Here is a 24,980-nt window from a genome sequence, read left to right as displayed (position 1 = left end):
AATATTCTTAATCAAATTGTGAATTTATATATCTTTAACATTACCCATAGCATAAAATCAAATTATTTCCCAATATTTGATGCCAAAGCAATGAAAATTTAATTCTAAAAATTTAATTTAATTCCAAAATAGTATATGTCTGTATACTCTAATGTGTGTCTCCTATCTGTCTATGAGTTTGCCTCGTGGAGTGGCTTCCCCATTGCTGTGATGCTGGGTGCCAGCAAGGTCATCATGGTAGACACGTTTCAGACTAAGACAGACAAGAAAAAAGGGCTTTAAAACCAACCCAGGGAAACTTTATGGATCATAACAGATTATTACCTAGGACAGTGCTTGAAGATGAGTCCTCTAGGTTGGAAGGCTACAACAATGGAACAAAAACACCAGGAAGATAGCAAAGGGCTGGGGAACATTCTGAGATGTTGTACATATGGTTGTCATGAGTCAAAGTTGGTTTGAACATAACTATAATTATAAGCAATAATTATAAGTCGGTGTATGCATATATAGAAAAATGCACAAAATGACAGAAAAGGCACTAGCCAGGTCAACAATAAAAACACCAATACCCTGTAATGATTTCCACGCCCCCCCCCCCAGATACATTTCTCTTTATAACGTTTTCCTAACCCATGTACCAAGAGTAATCTCCATCCTGGGTTTTATGATAACAATTTTCTCAGTTTTTGCTTTTTAAAATGGATCTACTACTGCATGCTTCCCTAAACAATATAGTTTGGAAATTGTAATAAACTGAACAGACACTTTTGTCCTGTTTCTTTTCCTTCAGCATTATATTTGTGAAGTTTGTCCATGCCATGTGTTGAAATGTGTTTATTGATTTTCATTGTTGGATTACCATAACCAACAGCCTACTGTTGATGGTACTGGGCTATTTCTTCTTTGGGGAGATCACAGATAATGCTGCTGTAAATATCCATGGGATATCTTCAAAGACTATGTCGAACAATGTGTATATCTAGGAATGGAATTTCAGAGTCAGGGATTATCATGTAGCATCAATTTTACTAGATATTTCCAAATTGCTTTCCAACAGAGGTGTGTCAGTTTATACTGAGAACTGCAGTATGTATGTGAGTGGTCTTTTTCCTCTACATACACTTGACTATTGCCATAATTTTTGTCTATCTGGGTGTCTGTGTGTCTAATAATTGTTCATTATATACCCTTTACTTTAAATTTTTGTAGTAATGAAATTGAGCAGCTTTTTGTATAGTAGCTTCTCATTTTTTGTGCAATACCTGCTAAAAATTTATTGTCCACTTTCCTACTGAACTTCTTACTGATTTGTAGGGGTTCTATCTATGATGGACAACAAGCCATGTAAATTACATCATGAATTGTCTTTTCACTCTTTCTGGTGCCTTTTAAAGAATTGTGGTTCTTTATTTCAAGGTAGCTGAACTTACCAATGTTTTTCTTTTCTGGTTAATGCACCCTGAGTCTTGTTTGAAATATCTTTTACCTGGTGGCTATGAAGAATAATCTATATTCTAGATGTTTTAGAGTTTTGCCTTAACATTTAAGTATAATAGATCTCAGAGTTTTCTTTATTCTTTTAAAAAAATAGTTTTGCTCTGTAAAAAATATCTTAGTGTCAATTAGGTGAATGTTTAAAAAGCAGATAATCAGTTTTACATCCAACAATTCATATACAACTGCTGAATCTTATTCATCACAACCCTCTAAATACACCACCACTCATCCCATTCCTTTCTGTGCTTTCTGTCAGTTCTCTGCCTTCTCCCGTAACCCTTCTAAACTTTCTCCTTGAACAAATTCTGCCCCCTTGATCTCAAATGACTGCTGGTTCTGTGTGGTTTTATTGTTCCTCATATACCCCAAACTCGCTGCCATTGGGTCCCTTCTGGCTCATAGTAACCCTATGGACAGGACAGTGCTGCTTTGACAGTTCCTGAGGCTATAAATCTTTACTGGAGCAGAGAACTTCATCTTTCTCCCGAGGAGTGGCTAGTGAGTTTGATCTTGTGATCAGCAGCCCAAAACATAACCCACTACATAACCAGGACTCATTGTTCTTTTTCTAGACCTGTTTATTGTAAAATGAGTTTTCTATATGAAATGAGGTAGGGTTCGATTTCTTTTTACTTTTATCTTGGACTTTTTCTTCCTCACTCTCCCTGCTTTGCATGAATGGCCAACAGCTCCAGCCCAATTTTAGAAACACTTGTTCTTTCTTCATTCGTTAATATGCCCTCTGTAATGGAGGTATGTTTATGTGTGTGTGTGTTTAATCATATATAATCAATATATGTTTGAGTGGGCTTTTGACTTTTTCTGTTTCATGAAATGTAAGTTTGTGATGGAAAGGGAAATAAGTTGGCAGTAATTTTGAGTGTGAGGGAATTTCTCAATGGTTCCTGAGCTGCAATGGGAAAGATAAGACACTAAGACATGAAAGATGCCTTGTTAAGCTGTTGTTAGGTGTTGTTGAGTGGACTGCAATTCATGGCAATCCTGTGTGTTACAGAGTGAAATTGCTCCACTGGATTTTCTCGGTGTCTTTATAGGAACAGGTCAGTAGGCCTTTATTCCATGGTGTCACTGAGTTAAATCAAGGGGGCAGCATTAGGTTTGGCAGCCGATCACAAACTACTTCTACACCCAGGCTCCTTTTTAAAAATAAATTACAAATTAGCAAAGATGTTTGATAACATAAATTTCCACAGGCTACTGGTAATACTGGGTTCACATTTTGAGAGAAATTTCTCAGTTTAAGAAGTTATACTATTTGATTTAGTTATTTCATTTATGGTCACCTGTCCTGATGGTATAGTGGTTACAAGTTGGGCTACTCACTGCAAGGGCAGCAGTTTGAAACCACCAGCCATCTCATGGTAAAAAGACAGGGCTTTCTGCTCTTTTTAAGATTTCCAGTTCTCAGAAACTCACAGGTGCAGTTCTATTTCATACTCTAGGGTCACTTTAAGTCTGCATGGACTTGATTGTAGTGAGTTTGGTTTTGGGTTATTCTAATACTAGGCTAGGTTCTCTAGAGAAGCAAACTAGGGAAAAGATAAAGATAGAATTAGGTAGATATGTAAATCCCATTGATTTAAACATGACTCATCGATATTCTATAAGGCAAAATAAAACTGTTTCATAGGGATTTGGAGTCTATAAATGTATATAGAAGCAGACTGCCTCATCTTTCTCCTGAAAAGTGGCTGGTGGGTTTGAACCACTGACTTTTCCGTTTGTAGCCAAATGCTTACTCCACTGTACCATCAGGGCACACATGCATGTTCTGTCTATCTATCTATCTATCTATCTATCTATCTATCTATCTATCTATCCATCCATCCATCCATCTATCTATCTATCTATCTAGATATAGATATATCTCACACACACAAGCATATATACTTAAAACATGTACACATCAGGGGCTTCAAAATTTGTGGGAAAATTCCATTATCTTTCAATATAGTACTAAGAAAATGACTATTTTTCTATTTCTTTGCTTTACTAAGGAGGCCTGATGGTATACTGGGGTACACATTGGGCTGCTAACCACAAAGTTTCAGCAGTTCTAAACTACCAGTCATGCCAGAGGAGAAAAATGAGGCTTTCTACTCCTGTAAAGGGTCACAGACTTGGAAACTCACAGCGGGTGTTCTATTCTGTTCTATATGGTTTCAGTGAGTTGCCATCAATTTGATGGCAAAGATTTTGGGGTTTTTTGGTTTGTTTTGCTGAATTAAAAATAAGACTATTAACCTACTACATGTTTCTTCCAGTATGTTGAATTATAGAGGGGTGTGGAGAAAAGTGGAATAATCACACCAGGATTATATGTGAGTTCCAATGTTTCCATATCCTCATATATTTATTATATGTCGTTCTTATTATAGCTATTCTAGTAGGTGTGAAGTCGGACCTCATTGTGGTTTGCCCTGGTGGTGCTATGAGTTAGGCACTGAGCTGCCAAGAGCAAAGCTGACAGCTGAAACCCACTAGCTACGGTGAGTGATAACAATGAGCCTGTTTGTTCTCATAAAGGTTTCCAGTCTCAGAAACCCTGTACAGGGCCACTAGAAGTTGTGATCACCTCAAGGCCAGTGGGTTTGGCTTTGGATTTTTAATGACTAATAATGATACCAAGGATCTTTCATTTGCTTATTGGCCATTGGTACATCTTCTGTGTAGAAGTATCTATTAAAACCCCTTGCTAATTTTTAAATGAAGTTATTTGTATTTTAATTTTAATGTATCAGAACTTTTTATATGTTTGGGCTATAAATTCATCATATGATTTACAAAACTTTTTACTATTTGGTGTCTTTTCTCTGGTAATATTTTAAACATACAATTTAAAATATATTTCATAATTTTCTTTCTCTTATTACTCATGTTTTTGGTGTTATACTAAGAAATTATTATTTAGTCCACAGTTATGAAGACCTACTCCTAGCTTTTCTTCTATAATTTTTAATATTAGGTATTAAAATTTTAGATCATATTTAGATAGATAATTAATTGTGTTATTTTTACCATTTTGTGTGAGGTGGGGGGTCTATAATAGTTAGGTTTTGTGTCAATTTGTCTGGGTCAGCATTCTCCATGGTTTGGCAGTTAACACCTAGTAATCCTCCATGATGTGACCTAAGACAAAATAATTGGGGCCAATTAGTTGTGTGTGTGTGTATAAAGATATATATTTATAGTATACATAATCATGTAGAGAGAGAGAGAGCTTATAGTGTATGTGTGTATAGAGGCTTATAATGGCATATATATATATATATAGAGAGAGAGAGAGAAATAGCTCTATCTATAGATATGTATATCACTGGTTTTGCTTGTCACTAGAGAAATCCAAGACCCAGACAGGATGCAATTTCATTCTTTTGTATATGGATATGCAGTTGTCCCAGTTTATGTTAAAACACTATTCTTTTCCTGCTGAATTAATTGTCTTGGAGCCTTAATAAAAATAATTAGCTGACCACAAATATAAACTTTTATTTGGGGGTTCTCAGTTGTATATTATTGATCTATATCCTTATGCCAGTATCACAATGTCTTGATTAAATCTGCTGAGTAGTACATTTTTATACAGGGAAATGTGAGCTCTCTATTAAGTTTTTGGATTAATAAATCTAGAATGTATTTAAGTTTATTAGATGTTTAATTTATTTCTACATGTTTTGTAATTATTAGTATACAGTCTTGGGCTCTTTTAAAATTTATTTATAAAATTTTATTTCCTTGTAGTTCTTGGTAATATCATGTTTTAGAAGTTTTAATTTTCAGATTGTTTATTGCTAGCATTTAGAAAAATAATTGATTTTATTATAATTTTATATACTTTACTATATATGTATTTATTAATCCTAATTTTATTTTATTAATTTCCTCAGTATGTTCATTATTAAATATGATATTCTCTTTAAATGGATATAGTTTTACTTGTTTTTCTTCAATTTGAATGTTCTGTAATTCCTTTTGTTGTGTAATTTCCCTTACAAGCCTCCATTACAAGTTTACATACATGTGCTAAGGGTAAGCATTCTTGCTTTTATTAGGTTAAGAAAGTATTTTTAAGTGTTTTCTTGAGTGAAGACATAACAAATGATGGGTGTGTTTATCCAGGACAGTTCCCCTCTTCTACATGTTAAAAAGAATGGAATTAAATTAGAATTTATTTTCTCAGCCTTGATTTAAGTCTTTTAAATATTCATTCAATCATTAGAGAACTCAAGATTATTTAGAAAACACAAAAATGAGAAAAAAACAAAGTCAAGATAAAAACATAGGTTTACATTTGACCCAAGAAGGAAAATAAAAAACAACCCAAGAAGCCCCTTGGAATGTAATGAAAAGTCATCTGCATCTTGAAATTTAAAATAAGAAAAATAAATGAGGTAGATTTTCTTGAACAAATGTTGCTTGATCACACTGCTCTAAAAGAAGCAAATATAGAGAACCCTAATTTTACAGTGCTGACTCGGGGCAGGAAGAGGGAAGGGGCAGCTTTGTTTGGAGGGTCCCAAGTTTCTTTGAATGATGGTAGACTGATTCGGAAGTGGGTGCTGATGACAGCTGCACCACTTGGTGATAGAACCCGTGCCAATGAATTGTGCATGTGAAAAATGGTGAATTGGAAAATGTCTTCCTACAGTTATTTTTGGCACAATAAAATGTTTCTGAAATAGTGAAGGGTTTTTGAAACCCTTCGAAGGGAAATGAGAGGATAATAAGATACGCTCAGGTTTTGTTGCCTCATTCCTTTAAATACCCCGTGGTTGATTTCAAAATCCCATCACCCGCCACCACCTCTGCTTGGCCAAGTAGATAAAGTGGAGCTTGCGGATGTAAGGAGTCACCACACGAAGCTAGTGTTGTGCTGACTTGCCAGCAGTGAGTGATGGGCCAAGAGCTATATGCAGACCATGTACCTGAGACAGAAAGAAAGCCGCATCTCAAGACCACCGCCGGAGAACATAACTCACCGATACAATTTCTGCCGTGTTTCCAGTTCTTTACGTCTGTGCTGCTTGAGAATGTGAATTTGGTCATCTCTGGCCAATTTTGCTGTGAAGAAAGGGAAGTATAAGAACCAAAGAAAAAACAACGATGCCAATATTCATGGTCCCTTCTGCATATTGACTTCTCCATGTTGACTTTAGACGCGTTATCTTATGTCAGCCCCAGAACACTCTCCAGAATTCTATGGCGAGGAACCTGGGTTGGGAGGTTGAATAGCTTTTTCTTTGAATTCCATGATTTCGGTCACTTGCATTACAAAAGACAAATCTATTCCATCATCCGCCTGGCAACTCACTTGGAGAGCTTTGTGATTCCTGTACCTCAGAGATCCCTGAGTAAGGTCCAGGCTCAAAAACACGCATATCTGCCCATCTGTGACCTGCCTATGCATTTCCCCCGAGGGCTTCGGACAGCCTTCATTCTGCAAGGAAGCATGGAGCCCAGGGACAGCGCTCCCTTTTACTGCAGAGCAAAGGCATTGAAAGGTCCTGGGTGGATTTTGAAAAAGTATTTTTGGAGCAGTTCATTGGTGTCCCCTGTGGAGTTCTTATGCTTTTTAATTCTACAACTAGTATTAAATGGATTTCTGTGTTGCCTTGAGGGAGTGGCAAGAACTCACAGCTCTCATGTTCTGGACTGCTTATTTGAAATCCTGTGACACAAGGTCCAGTATACCGACTCTAACACTGTCCAGTTTCCTTTGGATAAAAAGCTCTATTCTAAAACAACATAATGACAGAGAGGGTGGGTTTTAGAAAAGATACAACTGGATTGGACTTGGGTTCAGTCACTTAAAACTATGTGACCTTGAGCCAGCCGCCTTAGTTTCCTCATATGGATAATGGGGACAATAGTCACATATATATCAGAGGCATGGTAGGAGTTTAATGAAATAATACATCAGAGCATGACACAGTGCTGAGCACACATAAGTTCCTAATAAGTGGGGAAATGTTTATTACCAGAATTCTTATCATTGTACTAAGCTTAGCCTGGGAACTGCTGAAACCTGCCCACCACTGAAACACGCTAGCATCTTAACTAGGGCCCACAGATGAAGAAGACACTCCTGAACTTCTCTTGGGCATGCCAAGTCAGCTACTAAGGGAGGTTTGAGGCTAATGAAACCCAAAGGAGTATCAACCGTGATAACGACAGCTGCTGTTGTCTGGAGGGCACTGCTTTAGCCACTCTCCATCCATTATGTCTTGTCTACCTCAAGGAACTGGGTATTGTTCTGAACACCTTGGCTCTGAAGACTTCTACTTCTCTATCCTCCCTAATAGAAATCAGAAGACATAGATCACAGCAGGTCATGCTTCAGTAGATGAATGGCTATAGAGGGTTGGGAAACTCCTCGTGACTGACTGATGTAACTTCCAGGAACATGGCAGGATAGCAACACTTAAATTGAGTAGAAGAGAAAGAAGATTCCAAATGATTGAAAAAAGAATGCTATGGAGTGTCTTCCTGAAGCTGCACCTAAAGCTAGCCCTCACATAGATGCTCTGGATGTCCGGGACCACAGACTTTTATGTAATGCAAGTGAATTTGAGATTTAAAGCTTTATTTTAATTTAGCAATCAAATCACCCATGAGCTGGATCCTCTCATTTCCAAGTTTTCCAAAGGACTAGTTATTGGACCATTTGGTGGACTGAAGATGGCCACATGTTTACGACCATCTGTCAAAGGTGGGATCTGTGCCCCCTCCCGTGAAGCTGGGTGGGCTCTGTCACTACTTTTTTTTTTTTACAGGTTCAAACTTTTAAATTAAAAGATCATTTTATTGGGAGCTTTTACAGCTATTATAAAAATCCATACATAAATTGTATCAAGCATATTTATACATATGTTGCCATCATTATTTTCTAAACATATACTTTCTATTTTTCCAATCATTTTATTGGGGGCTCTTACAACTCTTGTTACAAACCATACATCAATTGTATCTGACATATTCGTACATATATTCCATTGTTTTTTTCTAGACATTTACTTTCCATTGAGCCCTTGGGATCTGCTCTTTTTTTTTCTCACCCTCTTCCCTGCCCCCAACCCTCGTGGCCCCTGATATATTGTAGATCATTAATTATTTTCAAATCTCACTCCGACTGCTGTTTCCTTTCTCCTCTGGTTTCTGCTGTTCTTCCCCCTAGCTGGCAGTGTGTGGTTATGTGCCATTCATTTTGGGTGCCCCCCACCCTCCCCACCTCTCGCCCCTTTTCCCCCTACCCTTTTGGTATATGTATTCCCATTCCTGTTCCTGGGTTCCATGTGTTGTGAGTTTTATCTCTTGCCTATGCCTATGTATATGCTCCCATCTAGTCTAGATTGGAAGGCAGCACTGAGGTCATGATAGCGGGGTGGTGAGGAGATCTCCAGGGAACAGAGGTATAGTGTGTGACCCATTAGTGCTCTACTGCACCCTGATTGACTCCCTCCCTCCCTGCAACCCCTCTGTGGGGGGATGTTCCATTGTCTATAGATGGGCTTTGGGTATCCACTTCCACCCCTCTCCGTTCTCACCAATGTTCTATTGTTTGTTTGTTTACTGTTTGTTGTGAATCTTCTGATGCCTGTTGCCCAGTCTTGGTGACAATTCATAATTTCACCAGCTGTTGTGCTTCTTCCATGTGGGCTTGTTGCTTTACTGTTGGATGGCCGCTTGTTTAACTTAAAGCCTTTAAGACCCCAGACACTATATCTTTTAGTAGCTGGGCACCATCCTCTGTCTTCACCACACCTGCTTATGCACCCATTTTGTCTTCAGTGATCGTGTAGGATGGGGGTTGGGGGGTGAGCATCACAGAATGCCAGTTTGTTAGAACAAAGTGTTCTTGTCTTGAGGGAAGGTATGAGCTGAGGCCCAGGGCCTGTCTGCAGCTTCAGTGTATTGCCTTATAAATATATGTATATAGGCCAATATCACTCTTGTTATGGATTAATGTATTTGCATAATTGCACAGTTCTGTTAATTTCCCTATCTATGCCTTTCCTTCCTAGAGCTTGCCTCTGTTTCCTTTTGTCTCCTCCTGCCCCACCATCACTTTCCCCCTTCTTCCTCCTCTTAGTGCTTCCTCTCCACTAGCTTGGTGTTGCTCTAATCTTCACAGGATCTCTACCCTCTCCTACATGCTGGTTCTGCTTTCCTAGTTGGTCCCCTGTCATGACGCCATCCATGCACCACACCCTTCTCCCCACTTCCTTCTTCCCCCTCTACCTTCTTGGGTCATTGGCCCCATTGCCTTCTCCCTGGGCTTCCCTCCAATGGTCCAACCCATATAATTAGGCAAACCATCCATGCCCTAGTCCAAACAATAAGAAAATATATGGTTGAAGAAAGAAACGGGAAGAGAAAAGGATGGGAGAAAAGAAAAAATACAAAACCCTACATAGGTCCAGGTCTGTTTGCTGCCCTCCATGAGACCCTCGCCCTAGTCCAGAGGGAGATCCGGGGGCTTCCCCGCCTTGCCTGAAGTCCATTCTTGGGGCTCCTCAGGCTGCCAACAGAATAGAGAGAAGCTATACTGTGCCTGTACCAGACCGAGTTCTTAGGAGATCAGAAGTCAGCCACCATGTGAATAGTGAAAGTACCCTGCAGTGCCCTCTGTGCAGCAGCTCAAGACATGTGGAGAAGAAACCTTCAAGAATGAGATGTCGTGGGGCAAAGAAAAAGGCAAGGAACATGGAAATAAGTGCTCAATTTATGAAAGAAGAGGTCTTAGAAGTGAAATCCAGAAGCCCTACTGACTCAGCTGATGCCACATAAATAAATCATAGATGGTCTGTTTTTCCTAACCCACAAAGTCACGGCCTGGTAAAATATAATAGTTGGTTAAAGTCACTACGAGAGTTACACAGCAATAGATATAGGGAACAACATGGATAACTTCTATTTATCCCCCCAAAGCCACCCTCTGTACCCTGTTGCCCCCAATGGCAACTGAAATGGATTGCATCAATGGGTTTCTCATTAGGTTCATCCAATGGGTACCTTGACTAGAGCTTGAAGGGCACAGGGCAAGTGAGGTTAGCTCTTCTACCAATGTTCCTTAGACTATGTGCATCTCCCTGAGGCAACAGTCCTGTCCCAGAAGCTCGCTCTCCAGAGGCCTCTCTGATTCTGGCAATCCCATTCCTCTGGGTCTTCCCCTCTCTCACCAGGACTAGTAGTGCTAAGAGCCTGTGTGTGCTCTACGTGGTGGCCTGCACCTTTCAAAATAACCCCTTTCTCGTGTCATTCTTCAATTATTCTAATTAAATTGTGCCATCAGCATCTAATTAGTGTGTGTATTCTTCATGACTATGAAGAGCTAGCTACAAGAGTCTAAAGTCTCTGATGGCAGATGTAGTTAGGCTAAAATGAAACACCTTATCATTTACTCTCCTTTTTGACCCAGTTAAATTTCTGTTTTTAATATTTTCTGCCTATTTTTTGATTGAGGTTTCCCCTGTTTTGTTTTGCATCTGTGTGTTTGTGTGTGTGTTTGTGTGTGTGTTTGTGTGTGTGTGTTTGTGTGTGTTTGTGTGTGTGTGTGTGAGTGTGTGTGTGCGTGTGTGTGAGTGTGTGTGTTTGTGTGTGTGTGTTTGTGTGTGTGTTTGCGTGTGTGAGTGTGTGTGTTTGTGTGTGTGTGTTTGCGTGTGTGAGTGCGTGTGTGCGTGTGTGTGAGTGTGTGTGTGTGTTTGTGTGTGTGTGCGCATGTGTGTGAGTGTGTGTTTGTGTGTGTGTTTGTGTGTGTTTGTGTGTGTGTGTGCATGTGTGTGAGTGTGTTTGTGTGTGTGTTTGTGTGTGTCTGTGTGTTTGTGTGTGTGTGCGTGCGCGCGCGCGTGCTCCCTGGTTGCACTGTGTATGGTTTTCTGTATATGAAGCGCAGGATTAGCACACCTATCCAGACAATAACTGGATTGGCAATTACCTATGGGCAGGTCAGGGGAGGCTGGAGGGAAACAGGGGGCTAACAATGAGTTCGAGAAGAAAATGTCTTGAAATGGATGGTGGTGATGACTGTACAACTCTTCTTAATAAGATTGAATGACTAAATTGTATTATATGCACAAAATTTGCCAATATATTTATTTTTTTTTAAAGTCTACAGAACTCGTTCCCTGTCCCCACCGAGCTGTGCGGAGGCGGAGGCTCCAGTGTGTTCAATATTAGGTCCCACCCGTAACCTACCGCCATGGCTGCTGGAGGTGTAATGGACGTTAACACTGCATTACAAGAGGTGCTGAAGACCGCCCTCCTCCACGATGGCCTAGCACGTGGAAGCCGTGAAGCTGCCAAAGCCTTAGACAAGGCCAAGCTCATCTCTGTGTGCTTGCATCCAACTGTGATGAGCCTGTGTGTGTCAAGTTAGTGGAGGCCCTGTGTGCTGCACACCAGGTCAGCCTCGTTAAGGTGGTGACAACCAGACACTAGGAGAGTGGGCGGGCCTCTGCAACATGGATAGAAAGGAAAACCCCGGAAAGTGGTTGGTTGCAGTTGTGTGGTTGTTAAGGACTATGGCAAAGAATCTCAAGCCAAGGATGTTATTGAAGAATGCTTTAAATGCAAAAAATGAGCAAATAAAACTTTTTTAAAAGTCTACAGAAAGAAGAGGTATACACTTGAGTCTTATTAGTTGATAATTTAAGAACACCATTTTTCATTTGCCCCATTTTCTTAGCTATAAAACCACACTTTCTTTTTCCTTAGGTTACTACCTCACCGAACTCTTGTGAAGAACAATTGAGTTACTGATAGGGAATGTCTGGGCAAACAGGAAAGGTTCTATGTAAATACTGGTAGACGTCACTGTCTTCCCTCTTATTCTAGTGGCTTCTTGGTATTTGAAGAGTTGTCATCCCGGATGTCGGCTGAGAGGAAACTGCAGAGCTGTGATGAAAAGTCTGGCGTCCTTTGGCTGGGGCATGGACTTTATTCACTCCCCTATGAAGGAGACCCTCACACAAGAGAGAGGTTCCATGAAAGGGGAGCCTTAGCTGACCTCTCACAGCTGCACCTCTCTCTGGTACTTCTTAGCAGGGAATCTGTGGGCTTCTCTATGAAGACTGTCCTCCTGATGACATGCTAGCTTTGGGTCTGCACATTTGGAGATCATTATTAAAGGAAGATCTACTTCTTTCAGTGATTAATGGGATATTGCTCTGCTTTGTGTCCCCTCTGAGATGGCACTCAGGCACTCCTGACCAGCCTCTTCATTTCCTAAGTCTGAGGGAGGCACCCTGGAATTCTACCCCTACTATGACCTTACAGACGGCAGTGTGGACATGGACATCTGTGAATCTGGAAAAGGCAGCTCCAGCGACAGTGATGCACCCCTTGGACAACTGTAGAATGGCTCTACATGTATATCCCATGCATGTTTGCTACTGAGGAGCCTAGTTAGCATCTAAGGCCATATATCCTATAGGATTGTAGCAGATATCCTATAAGATTGGAGAATAGAAGGGGACATAGTTGGCGATGCAATGGAGATCACTTACTCAACATCTGAAATGGGCCGTATATCCTATAGGATTGTAGCAGATATCCAATAGGATTGGAGAATAGAAGGGGACATGGTTGGCGATGCAATGGAGGTCAGTTACTCAACATCTGAGATGGAGGCCTCGCAATAAGCAGAGGAAGGCCACACCTCCTCTTCAAATGATTGAATCACAGCTGTGGGGCCCTTTGTTTCCATTAATAATAGTTCTTTCAGAAAGAGGGCCATCAAATCCAAGCAGTTTCCAGGATACAGAGGAAAAAGGGGCCAAAGGTGCTCACCTCGGCCATCCCGAAGGATGATTTCCCCCTCGCCTGTGATCCAGCGGTAGCAGGGGAACTCAATGTAGTCACCATAGGGCGTCTTCAGTGTGATGTACTTCAGGTACCAGTCATCATGGAGCCAGTACTTGCGCTTCTCAATTTTGACCAGCTGGATCTCACCCAGCTCTTCATCCACTGTCACATCGTAAGAATCAACCTGCAGAAGAGAAGAGACAATTGTGGTGGTACAGTGTCCCCTGAGCCTCCTATCACCCCTTGTCCATTTAGTCCAGACATTCCCTGCATTCTTGCTATGACAAGGCTTGGTCCAGGTCCTAGGCTTCAGAGATGGACACATGTTTGTTCCGAGCTCTAGGAGGTAAGATCGAGTGAGGACTCTCTCCTATCTGTGCGTGACTTGTGCTGGAGGAGTGAGCATCCCTGTCGCAACCTCGAGGCTCTGTTTGGTGACGGTCCTTGTCAGTTGCCCAACCTCACAACGAGGGCAACAGAGGCTACTGGCTTTATTACCTAGGTAGGCTGCAGGGACACACTTGTTCTTACTCCTGCATATCCCTTTACCACTCGCAAAAGTCATACTGACAATTACTATAGATACCCACCGCAACTTTGTGTGGGGGTTCACTTATGCTATAATGTACAGATGAAGATACCAAGTCTCAGAAAGCCACACTCCAGCTGCTGAGTGAGCTAGAGCCCACACCTAGGCTTATCAACTATAGCTATGTCAACTCTCTAGTGCTCAGTAGGTTGGTAGCTAAGTGGAAATGGAAAGGTTCAAATACAAATGAAGTAACACAGATTCAAGTTCTTTGAATTGAAGCTCTTCAGTAGCATTTTCAGGAGCGCTGAGGTCAGCAGTTCAAAACCATCATCTGTTCCTTGGAAGAGAGGTGAGGCGTTCTACTCCCATAAAGAAACTACCACAAGGGCAGTTCTACCCTGCCCTATAGGGTAGCTATGAGTCAGAATTGACTTGATGGCAGTGGGTTTGGTTTGGTTTGGGTAGCATTTGCAAGGAGCCCTGGTGCATTTTTGGGTAGGCTTTAGACTACTGACCACAAGGTAGGAGATCCAAACCCATCCGCAACTCCATGAGAGAGAGGTCAGGATGTCTTCTCCCATAAAAACTACAGTTATAATGACTTAGAATCAACTCAGTGGTGCAGAGATTGGTTTGGGTTTGGTAGTGTTTGCCATTTCCAAAACCATCGCAGTAAGATCACGAATAATCAGACTGCAGTTCCCACTACATCTTGTGGCTCTGGCAGTGGGTAGAGGCTATGCAGCCCTGTCTCTCCGGCCTCTGGAACTGAGCTGCTTCTGTCCTCAAGATATGAGCAGTGTGGCATCTCTGGACAATCCCTGCATGGCTTCTAGATCACCTGTGTTTTATAGCTCTCCACAGCAGAGGTGAAAGAAAGGGGCTCAAGCATCGCATTGGGAAATTCAATGACAGGCAGCTGTGCAAAGGCCTGGTCTCCAGGGTCATTTCTAAGCAACATTTCACCAATACCTGAAACATTTTCTTGTTATTGTTGTAGCAAAACCCAGAGTTCTGAATGTGAAATAAATGGGACAGACCAGCAGTACCTTTCCTGCATATGGTCCCTCAAACCCTTTTCCTATGTCCACCCTTCCCCCTCTGGTTAGCTAGAGCCCTCTGAGAAGAAAGGGAAGTTGGATATTTTCAGCAAATCCTTGACCCCAAACATAACGAACACCTTGCATGTTGTGGGTTCCAGTGCTAGACATTTGTGGTCAGAAAGTGGAAGCTTCACGTCAGGGCCTAAGCTCAGAGCAGATTTCAAGAAGAGTGAGCCAGACTTTGGAGCTGGGATGATGACAGTCTGGTGCTGACCACATGCATACAAAGATCTTTTCACTTAACATAACCATATTCATCCCAAGCTCTATCTCTCTTCCTCAACTCTACTGTTCCCAGAAGGATGAGCAGGGGCTGTCAGGAGGCCTTTTGGATAGCAATAAGCCCTGGATCCTGGGTTCTGCACCTATGAATGTGCCACAGAGGGAGCCTGGGGAAACCCCAAGAAGATGCCAGCAGTCTCAGAGTTGTGATGCAGAGCTGAGGAAAGAAAGGCTGCTGAAGAGAGGACCCCCCATGAACTGGAGAAGGAGGCCAATGACCATAGAAATTGTCAGGAGGGAAAAATGGTCGGACAGACCTCTCATGAGTAGTAGGAGATGGGAAACCTCCTGGTCAAGTTGTCACTGGGCCAAGGGCAGAGTAGCAGGTTCTAATGGAACAGGCAACCCAGCAGTCCTTGCCCAGGGGTTCAGACCTATCTAGGACAGAGTGCCGACAAACATGGTGGTGTAGGATTTTCTGGGTCCTGACAATTGAACCTGTAAAAGCCTCAGTTCTCTCTTATGCCAAGATAGTAATCCCACTAAAATGGGGCAGATAAAGGAGGAGGAGAGCTCAGCCAGGCAGCTAACAAATCTGCATACGGAGAGACTGGCTGTGTGGCATCAGCAACCTGTTTTGGTCTCAGGCTCTCCTGCTTTCTTTACCCAGAGGAGATCGCACCTAACCTGCAGGACCATTGAGAAATTCGAGTGAAGTAATGGGTCTCATGAATGAAAGAACATCACCAGACTCCTTTCTCCAAAGTCCAATTTACTGACCGACTGCAGTGTTGTAGTAGGTTACAAGTTGGGCTGCTAACCACAAGGTCGGCAGTTCAAAATCATCATCCACTACATGGGAGAAAGAGCTGACTTTCTACTCCCATAAACAGTTCCAGTCTTGTAAACCCACAGGGGCAGTGCTGTAGTTCTGTCCTGTTCCTATAGGATTACTAATGAGCCAGAGTCAACTTGATGGCAATGAGGTTTTGTTTTTCTTTTTTCTCACATTTACTGGAATTCCTACCTACATCCCTTATTTAGCACGAGTCTCAGGGAAGCAGTCTGGCTGGATGTTCACAGTTTATTCACAGCTCCATACACAGATTAAACAGACAGGCGCAGGAGGACAACACTTAATGTTGGCTCAACAGAGGTAGAGCCAGAAGCACTTGGGTTGTGGTGTGCACACCTGGAACAAGGAGAAGTTAGAGTGTGGAGTCTCTAAGCTGGCTTGGTGACTGCTCTGGAAGTAGGTGTGACTCCGAGGGGTCTTGATGCCAGGAAAGTTTGTGCCAAGGAGGAGAGGTTGACCATTCTATAGTCTCAACTGTTGTGAGAAGCTGAGGCAGACATTACTAGGGTGTGGAGAAGCACCTGGAATGAAATGAAGGGATGGTGCTAAAGGAAGCTCTACAGGGCTGGGACAATTCTCAAGGGGAACCCACATGCCCAGCTGAGGGTGGTGACCCTTTGGAGGCAGGAGAAGTTTCTCTGAGGAAGAGGACAGCAAGAACAACTTTTGGCACACCTGTGGTAAAGTTAATGGAAACATGGGCTTCCTAGTTGGCCTTGCTTCTGCTTACCCATATGCAGAAACTAATAGAGGTCATAGAGGCTCAACGGGGGTGAGCTCAATATACAGACATACAATATACCAGCTAACAAGGTCTTCTATGGCCACGCCAGTCTGGCCTTGTCTGAGTAAGCCCACCAACAACTGAGAAACTGCAGCGTTCATCCTGTCCTGCATTTAGAATGTCTTCAAAGCACTCTCATGGCGATCACTGAAGAAGCCCACTCTGAGAAGAGTCAGAGAGGACAGAGAAAAGCCTTAATGGAGACAGCAGGTTCACATGGCAAAATACAGAATTAGGCAGGTTCATGGAGCTGCAAGGTATGATAACCTCCCTCTTCTTTATGTGTTAGGTTGGCTGTCCTGCTCTTAGCTTTCTATTCGCTATGACTGGTTGAACTTTCATGACCATTCTACAATGGGGACACTAGATGCAGTGAATGGCCTATAACAGGACCTCACCAAATTACCTGAGTGGATTATAACCCCATTGTTCAGGGCCATCTGAGGCTCAGTGAGGTAAAATAACTACAGGGCTAATAATCAAGGGTGGCTGCTGTCAGACTACCAATGATGTGGGGAAAATGCTCGACTGGACCAGAAAACTGACGTAGGAAGGGGCATCATGGAATTAGGGGAAGGGACATGACCAAGATTCATGAAACAGTGGCATTTGAGGCAGCTATTGGGAGTTGGTAGCATTGTCTTGGTACAGGATAGTGCATTTTGGATGTGGTAAGCTAAGAAATAAAATCACTGAGGTCAGACATTTGCCTTGGAGGAAGGAAGTTGAGAAAGGAGTTTCTTGGAGTGGTGCTGGTAGATGCAGTGGTCCTTCTACTGAAGAGGGACATGGAATGAGGGAAGCAGGCTCATTCACTGAAGGGTTGCTATGCTAATTTATTTCTTGCTTTCAACTTCCTGTTGGATATGTCATTTTAAAGCTTTTGAATATTTCAAAAATATCTTGTGATAAATTTTCATTAAAATCTTTATATCAAAATTTTAAGAAAGCTTCCATCTATCTGCCCCAAATCCTTATTGATGCTGGGTCAAGGAGAAGGGGCTCTGTAGGAGTGATAATAAAGCAGAGAGGGTAGTGAGGGACTGTGGGGAAAAGGAGAAAAAAAGTCAAGTCTGAGCAGAAAGGTGGGGAAGGTTAGGGAACAGAAAAGGAGACACTGGGATGCAGAGAATGGGATACTGAATGGCAGGCCAGGGGAGATAAAGGGGATTGAGGGGTAGAAATAGCAGTAGTAAGGTAGTAGGATGCAGACAGAAGAGGGAAATGTGAACCAGAATTCACATTTCTGAGAACTGGGGATTGAGGAAAGAAGAAGAGGGAGAGATTAGAAGATAGAATAGAAGGGAAAACAGCAGAAAAGACGGGAGTGATCGGTGTAATAGTATAAATAGTATAAATGAGATACTCTAAGGCAGAGTGATAAAGGAAAAAAGGAAGGAGAAAGAAAGGGCAGAAGGTAAGGAAGGAATGAGACAGAGAAGCAAAAAGTAGGGAACAGAATGAAATATTTATTCTTCATTAATATATTCTTATTCCTAAGGAGAGGTTCTCCAAAGTATTTGTAATGAATACATTCATCAATCAATGTATTCACTTATTAATACATTCATAAATATTATAATTTAGAAAGAATATATAGTTGTGACTTGGTGTTTACTGAACACATTCAAGGATAACATATTACATAAGCAGCTCCCTCTTGCCTTTAGCTTTCTTAATAGTGCCATCATGAAATGAATATGGGCCAAGGAAAATTTCCCAGAAATCTGTTACTTCAAATTTACAAAGATAAAGGAACACATCGACGGTTAGATTTGCCTAACTTGGGGTAACCTTCAGGCATGTGGCCACTGCCCCTCTAGTCTGGGCTTCCCCCAATACCTAGTGGGGCTTAGGAAAGTTTGACTGTTTTCATGAGAGTCTCACTTATAAGGACTCCAACTTCCATCTTGTCGTGAATCATGTGACTGAATTGTGCATTGTGGTGGGGTGGAAGGTATGTTGACATACCAATCCATCACAGTGGTGGGATTGATTTGTTATGATTACTGGCATTGACAGTAACAATTGTTCCACACTTCTGAGTTAAATAGGATGGTCTTTCTTCTTAGCAAACATTTCTTCTAAAGTTTAGCTTTCACCTTGACTCAGATGAATAGCCCTTCTAGAGACACTGCCTGGAGAATGAGGAAGTGACTCTGGACAATGCAATAACAAATGTGAGGTAATTTTGCATCAACAGGAACTTTCTCAAAAGCTAACTTTTTCAAAGAGCCAATTGATTCTTTTGCCCTACCCCAGCCCTCGCGACTTACAGGTCTTTTACTGGAATAGAAAGACTATATGCAAATATCTCCTAAAATTTGTTTCTGGAACACACATTGTAGTGCTTAATCAGCAGTACCATTTGAATGAATTATCAGGGTGGAGAAAACAGACACAGAGAGGGAAATCACCAAGCAGCACAGATCCTTCTATAGTCATCTGTGTCTCCTCCACAAAGAGACTGCTGTATCCAGGTACAGCTGATGGTAATCAGGGTGGCACACCTGTGGCTTCTGCTGTCCAGAGTCTGTCATGTGAGAACCAGGCTCACTTCAGTCCACCTATAATAAGGAAGGAGTTTGTACCCTCTCCTCCTAAATGTGATGGGGGAAGATCCCATGAAATGGGGAAAAAATGAAGGTGCTTTTGAAGATGTCTGAGGGCATCATAATTCCAAACTAATTCCTTATTAATCTTCCCGCATTAGTCTCTTTGACTGGGAAAAAGTGTCTGCGAAGTGCCAGTTCTCACACTCACCCTACAAGTCTTGAATACAGCTCGACAGGTTGATACCACAGAGAATGTGGCTCCATAGCAAATGGTTCAATACGGCACGGTTCTGAGGGGTTTGAGTTTGGGATACAGAAAAGGAGTGGACTCTTATTAACTTAGCATTGGCAGACCTCATACAAACTTCAGGAATTTTACACAAGATGTATTTGGTTGAACTATTTGAAACTGTAAATTTCTAATTGTAAAAATAGTCAAAGATGAGCCATGTCACATAGTTCAACCTCACAATACGAAGTGGTGAGAGCTTTGTAAAGTCATAAGGTCAGAAGCATTCTCTTTCGTTCAAGACTTGGGCGGGGCTTGGTGCGCATCCTGGCTGCTAACTGGAAGATGAGGTGTCTGAGCCACTATTGAAGAAGGACCTGGTGGTCTTCTGGAAAATCAGCCACTGAGACCCTGACAGCTCACTTCTACTCTGCAGACACAGGGACACCATTAGTCTGGGTCAGCCAGCTACCGTTTTCTTTCCATGCGCTATACAAAAAACAAAGGTTCTCCTATGCCAAAAAGCTACCAGACTAGAGTTCAAATGCAAGTCAGAGTCAGGAGCCACTCCTTAAGTGAGGCTATGAGCTCACAGAGCCCTGGCACCGCCAAGTAAATGTTCAAGAAAACTTGGCACCCTTCATTTCACCAAATTTCCAAACTCTCCTAGGTCTCCAGTAAGGTGATTGGGGATGGATGCTCTCTTTCCTTTCTTCTTACACTAGGTCCTCACACCTGTGATGGAAGGATTTCCAGGTATAGCTTTTGCTAGGGGGCAAGAAAGAATCCCCAAGTTTCCAAAAGGCCTACACTTGTCTGGGGTTTCTTCTAAAAACCTGTGGGGCTTTTTGTCCGGAGTCTAAGAGAATGTTCAACAGGGCCACCAGCTGGGCTGGGCCTCACCAGAACTCCTGGAGCAGCAAAAAGTCTCACAATCCTCTAATATACAAAGGAACCAAACTTGCTACCAAGGAATAGACTGGGGGCAGTGAATTACACTTTGGGCTGCTAACCTCAGGTTCAACAGTTCCAAACCACCAGCTGCTCCACTGGAGAAAGACGAAGCTTTCTCCTCTCATAAAGACTTACAGTCTCAGAAACCCACAAAGGGCAGGTTTACTCTGTACTATAGGGTCGCTATGAGCTTTATGTACAACTGGGGAAGACGGATGCGAAGAAGTGACAGAGAGACTTAGTGGTCAAGCCCAGTTGGAAGTCAGGCCTCTTGGCCCTAGACCCCCGGCTCTGCACACCCCACGCACAGCTCACAGGGCAGCTCTAGCTGTGCTTCCTAAGCAGGCCGAAACCATTATGTGCTCCCCAAGAGTGACCTACTCCTTCCTCTAAGTGCAGCTCGCACGTAGAAGGGGCTGTGTGCGACACAAGAAATGTGGCCCGCAGTACAACAGGGTCAGGAAGGTCCCTATCTGTGGAAGTCCGAACCCGCGTCCCTGCCTCAATATGATTCTGGGTCTCCCTCGGCTCACCTGTCCCCATTCCAAGCCACCCATCCCAGCTTCCCGCCTTACCGCGCCACGCTCGAAGTCATTGTAGAAGGGCTTATCCAACAGGTGCTTTTCGCTGCAGCCCGTGGAGCCCACCAGGCTGAGGTAGATGTAGTCGTCTGTGCCAGCAAACCACTGGCTGCCAGTGGCCACGGTGACCGTATAGGAGGGCATGGGGTGGCAGTGGCCGCTACAGATAGAGCACGCAGCGAGCACAGCCGGTCAGCGTCTCTGCACTTGGACAGGAACCAGGCACTGCTTGCTGCTTCCTCCGGCCAGGACTGCAGGCCGGCCCCGCCCCGCTCCTGCCAGGCCCCGCCCCGCCAGGCCCCGCCCCCGCCCGCCCCCAGCTCCGGCTCCTTTACCCCTGCCCTCTAGGTTCACTCTCCAGCCAGGCTATGACCTGCCCTCCCATCATGGCAGGGAGCATGCATTTGGGTGTCTCACTTGCTGTCTGTCTGATCACTCGGGACATGGAGCAACTTCCGCTTCCCTTCTCCCTCCAGTCTTCACCTCCAGACGAAGCTGTTTGTTCCCCTGACAATGCAAAGTCATGGACGCCCTGCTCTGTCCTCCAGCGTAGGCAGAAGCGGAATCAAATGGATGGCAATGGAGATGGTTAGGTGTCCAGTTAACCACTGAGCTCAAAGTCATATTTTCCAGTTTTTCTACGCTCGGCAAAGGACAATCACACACTCGGCCTTGTCCCATCATAGACCGATTTCCATCAGTGAAAACAAAGCAGACTGAAAGTGACATGATGTTATGATTCCAGAAGATGGACATTTTAGGATACTTGAAAGACTTCCTGACTGTACTGACATAGCCAAAGCTATCGGCTCGGTATGTTTCTTGCTAACACCTATTTCCCCTTAATTCTCAAGTTCTGCCAAATATCAGCTTCATGATATTCATGAATCACCCCTCTAAATTTGCATATTTAAAACATATTGGATAAGATATTGTTGAATGTAGAATTATCAGAATATATTTCACACTCTGATATCTATATTCTAAATTAACAACTAATTTTTATTGTCCTTACCCGTAATCAAAATTGTTTGATTAAATATTTGTTACAAAGTCATATTACTAGCCTTTTTGAATCAGGTGTCTTATTTTTTTGTTTTGCTTGTATGCCAATATTTTAATTTTTTTTAATTCAGGTAAAATAGAGAAGAAATATTTATCTAAAAGCAACTGAAGAATATATATGCATATTCTGTGGAAACAGAACAAAAACAATGACAACATTGTTCTTTCATACGTTTTAGAGTTCTCAAAGGGAATTATTATTTATAATAGCATTATTAATTATCATGACTGATTTTCATTTAAAAATATCAGTAAGACCCAATGAGGAAGACAACTCCAAAGAAATTTTTATATAGTGCTATAATATGTTAATTAAAATATTAACAAGCTTGAGTTGTATTTTTGAGTTGATATTATGGTAAAGTTGGATGTCAGACATTTGGGCATGGGCAAAATTTCTTTGCTTGCCATGGACATCTACTTTTGCCTTCCTGCCTTGACTATCCTCAGTAGCAGGATCCTGCTAAGGTGTAATTGTTAGGTCTGTGGACTCCTAGAAAATGAGACCTAGTCCTTGCCTCTAAAGCAACAATGGAATAGATCTGAATTTTTGGTGGGAGTGGGACAACTCTGAGCGGGACAATTCCCCATGTTGTGGTGACTTGGAGCAAGATGCTCTGGGCATATTGAGGGAAAAGAAAGCTCCTTGTGGGAATCAGAAGGTTTCTTAGAGGAGGGCAGGCACACTCAAGCTTCCACCGAAGATGGACTGGGAAGCACAAAGCTCCAGCAGCATTGCTTCTTTCTCGGAAGCAATCCCCTCAAGGCTGGCGAGGCAGGTGCAGACAGCGCTAAGGTGAATCAGGTGTGAGCTGTGCCCACGACAGGAGACTTGTATACAAGAAGAGACAGGGTGACTCCAGAGCACCGAGGCCAAGAAGATAAATCCCAGCTGCTGACCTGAGGTTTTGTCAGGAGGGAGGAGGCCAGCTCAGTTGCTAAGAGGGAGAAAGAAGGCATGGTGGTGGGGTGGGCGCAGGGGACATCAGGGGATTGCTACAGGGCTACAGACTTAAGCTTCCCCAACCTGGGCAATGGGAAACTGGAAGTGTGGCGAGGAGTCCAACTTGTTTGGAGATGGCTCACTTGAGCGGACCCATGGTTGAAAATCATAGAGAAAAAAAGGTGGACTCCACAGAAATAATGCTTCAAGAATTAGAGCCCAGTGCCTGGAGGATGGGCTACTCTGTGGGGGTATGGGTTGGCTTTAGAACCTATAATGGACACTGTTTTTTGTGAGCTAGACAGAAGCTTCCCACAGGTTGTAAGCTTCCCGATGGTTGTGACAATACTCAAGTTTGTTTGTTTTTTATCCCAGAATATCACCACCAAGGAACCCTGGTGGCACCATGGGCTAAGCATTGGGCTATTAATTGAAAGGCCAAAAGTTCAAACCGGGGAGAAAGATCAGTTCTCTGCTTCTGTAAAGATTTACAGTGACAAAAATCCTAAAGGGGTTCTGTCAATCACAATGATCGATGTATAACAACTCCCCCCTCAATAAAAGGGAGAACACCAGAAACATGGGTGACGGGACGCTGTGGTCTCTGTAAGATATGAAAATGATAATAATAATAATTTATAATTTATCGAGGGTTCACGGGGGGTGCAAAGAGGAGCTAATACCAAGGGCTCAAACAGAAAGAAATGTTTAGAAAATGATGATAGCAACATATGTACAAATGTGCTTGATACAATTGATGTATGGATTACTTTAAGATCTGTAAGAGTCCCCAGTAAAGTGATGCAAACCATCCTAAGGAACAGTTCTCCTCTGTCCTGTAGGAAACTAGGAGTTAGAGTCATCTCTGTGACAGGTTTAGTTTGGAGATGCCATCAGGAAAAGAGCCCTGGTGGGACAATGGATCTATGCTCAGCTTTTAACCGAATAGCTGGAAGTTTGAGCCCATTAGTGACTAGAGATTTTGATGGAAAAAGATGTGGCAATCTGCTTCCATAGAGCTTACAGCCTTGAAAACCCAATGAAGTAATTCTATTCTGCTCTAGAAGTTTTCTAAGACTTGGAACTGTCAACAGCACCAGCCAGGGGCTCAAACTGGTTCAGTTGTGCTCAATAACGCAACAATGGGATAGATCTGAATTTTAAAAATTTGTGTGAAGCAGAATGATAACAGGAATGGGACCTTGTACAAGTTGAGGCCCTGGAATGGAAGCCTCAGAAGAGGTGTAGTGAGGTCTTTTTAAGAGCCTGGGAAGGAGATTGAATTGTTGACCTGACTGTGGATAGCAAAACATTAGAGTGACATGGGTATCACCATTTTTGCTTGAGGCACCGCTGTTCTGACTCTGTCATACATGAGATTTGGTTGCTCAGCAAAGAGAAAACGGCTTTTATTTTCTAAGAGGAAGATCAACTTTCTAGGAAGGTATTAACTCAAGGCCAAAGATAGGCTCCTACGGTATCAAGCCCTGCTTCCCCATCAGCATGACAGGACCACTCTTTAGTGCATAAAGGTGGGACTTGCCTTTCTACCTGTATAGGCTACAGACGAAGCTGCTCTTGTGGGGCCAATGGTTAAATGCTAGGCTGCTAATAGCAAGGTTGATATTTTGAACTCACCCAGAGGCTCCATTGGAAAAAGACATCCCATTAAGATCACTGTCATGTGGGACATTATATTAGATTAGTCTATAAGTGGTTCAACAACACCTAACAACAACAATAACAGAGAAGAGATAAGGCGAGAATTTGGTCAGAAGTCCCTCTAAGGCATTAAAAACAGGTAGCTAAGAGGTGAGTTGAGTTCTCTAAGAA

The 24,980-nt window shown here is 42.6% G+C and overlaps 1 protein-coding gene across 4 annotated transcripts in view; it reads right to left on the bottom strand.

Moving 5' to 3' along the window:
• Positions 1-21,334, bottom strand: part of ALOX5 (arachidonate 5-lipoxygenase) — a 56,916-nt gene extending 35,582 nt beyond the window's left edge. For all 4 annotated transcript variants that reach the window (XM_075527912.1, XM_075527915.1, XM_075527913.1 and 1 more), the window contains exons 1-3: positions 21,134-21,334; positions 13,309-13,507; positions 6,501-6,582 (exon numbers count right to left, since the gene is read on the bottom strand). In XM_075527912.1, coding sequence (XP_075384027.1) covers positions 6,501-6,582; positions 13,309-13,507; positions 21,134-21,283 — 431 coding nt within the window. In that variant the 5' untranslated portion in view covers positions 21,284-21,334. The remainder of the gene's footprint in view (positions 1-6,500; positions 6,583-13,308; positions 13,508-21,133) is intronic.
• Between the last annotated feature and the right edge of the window lie 3,646 nt (positions 21,335-24,980).

The sequence above is a fragment of the Tenrec ecaudatus genome, chromosome 12 (assembly GCF_050624435.1).
Source record: "Tenrec ecaudatus isolate mTenEca1 chromosome 12, mTenEca1.hap1, whole genome shotgun sequence".
NCBI lineage: Eukaryota > Metazoa > Chordata > Mammalia > Afrosoricida > Tenrecidae > Tenrec > Tenrec ecaudatus.
The sequence above is the reverse complement of the archived record's forward strand: the minus strand, read 5'-3'. Positions and strand labels throughout refer to the sequence as shown.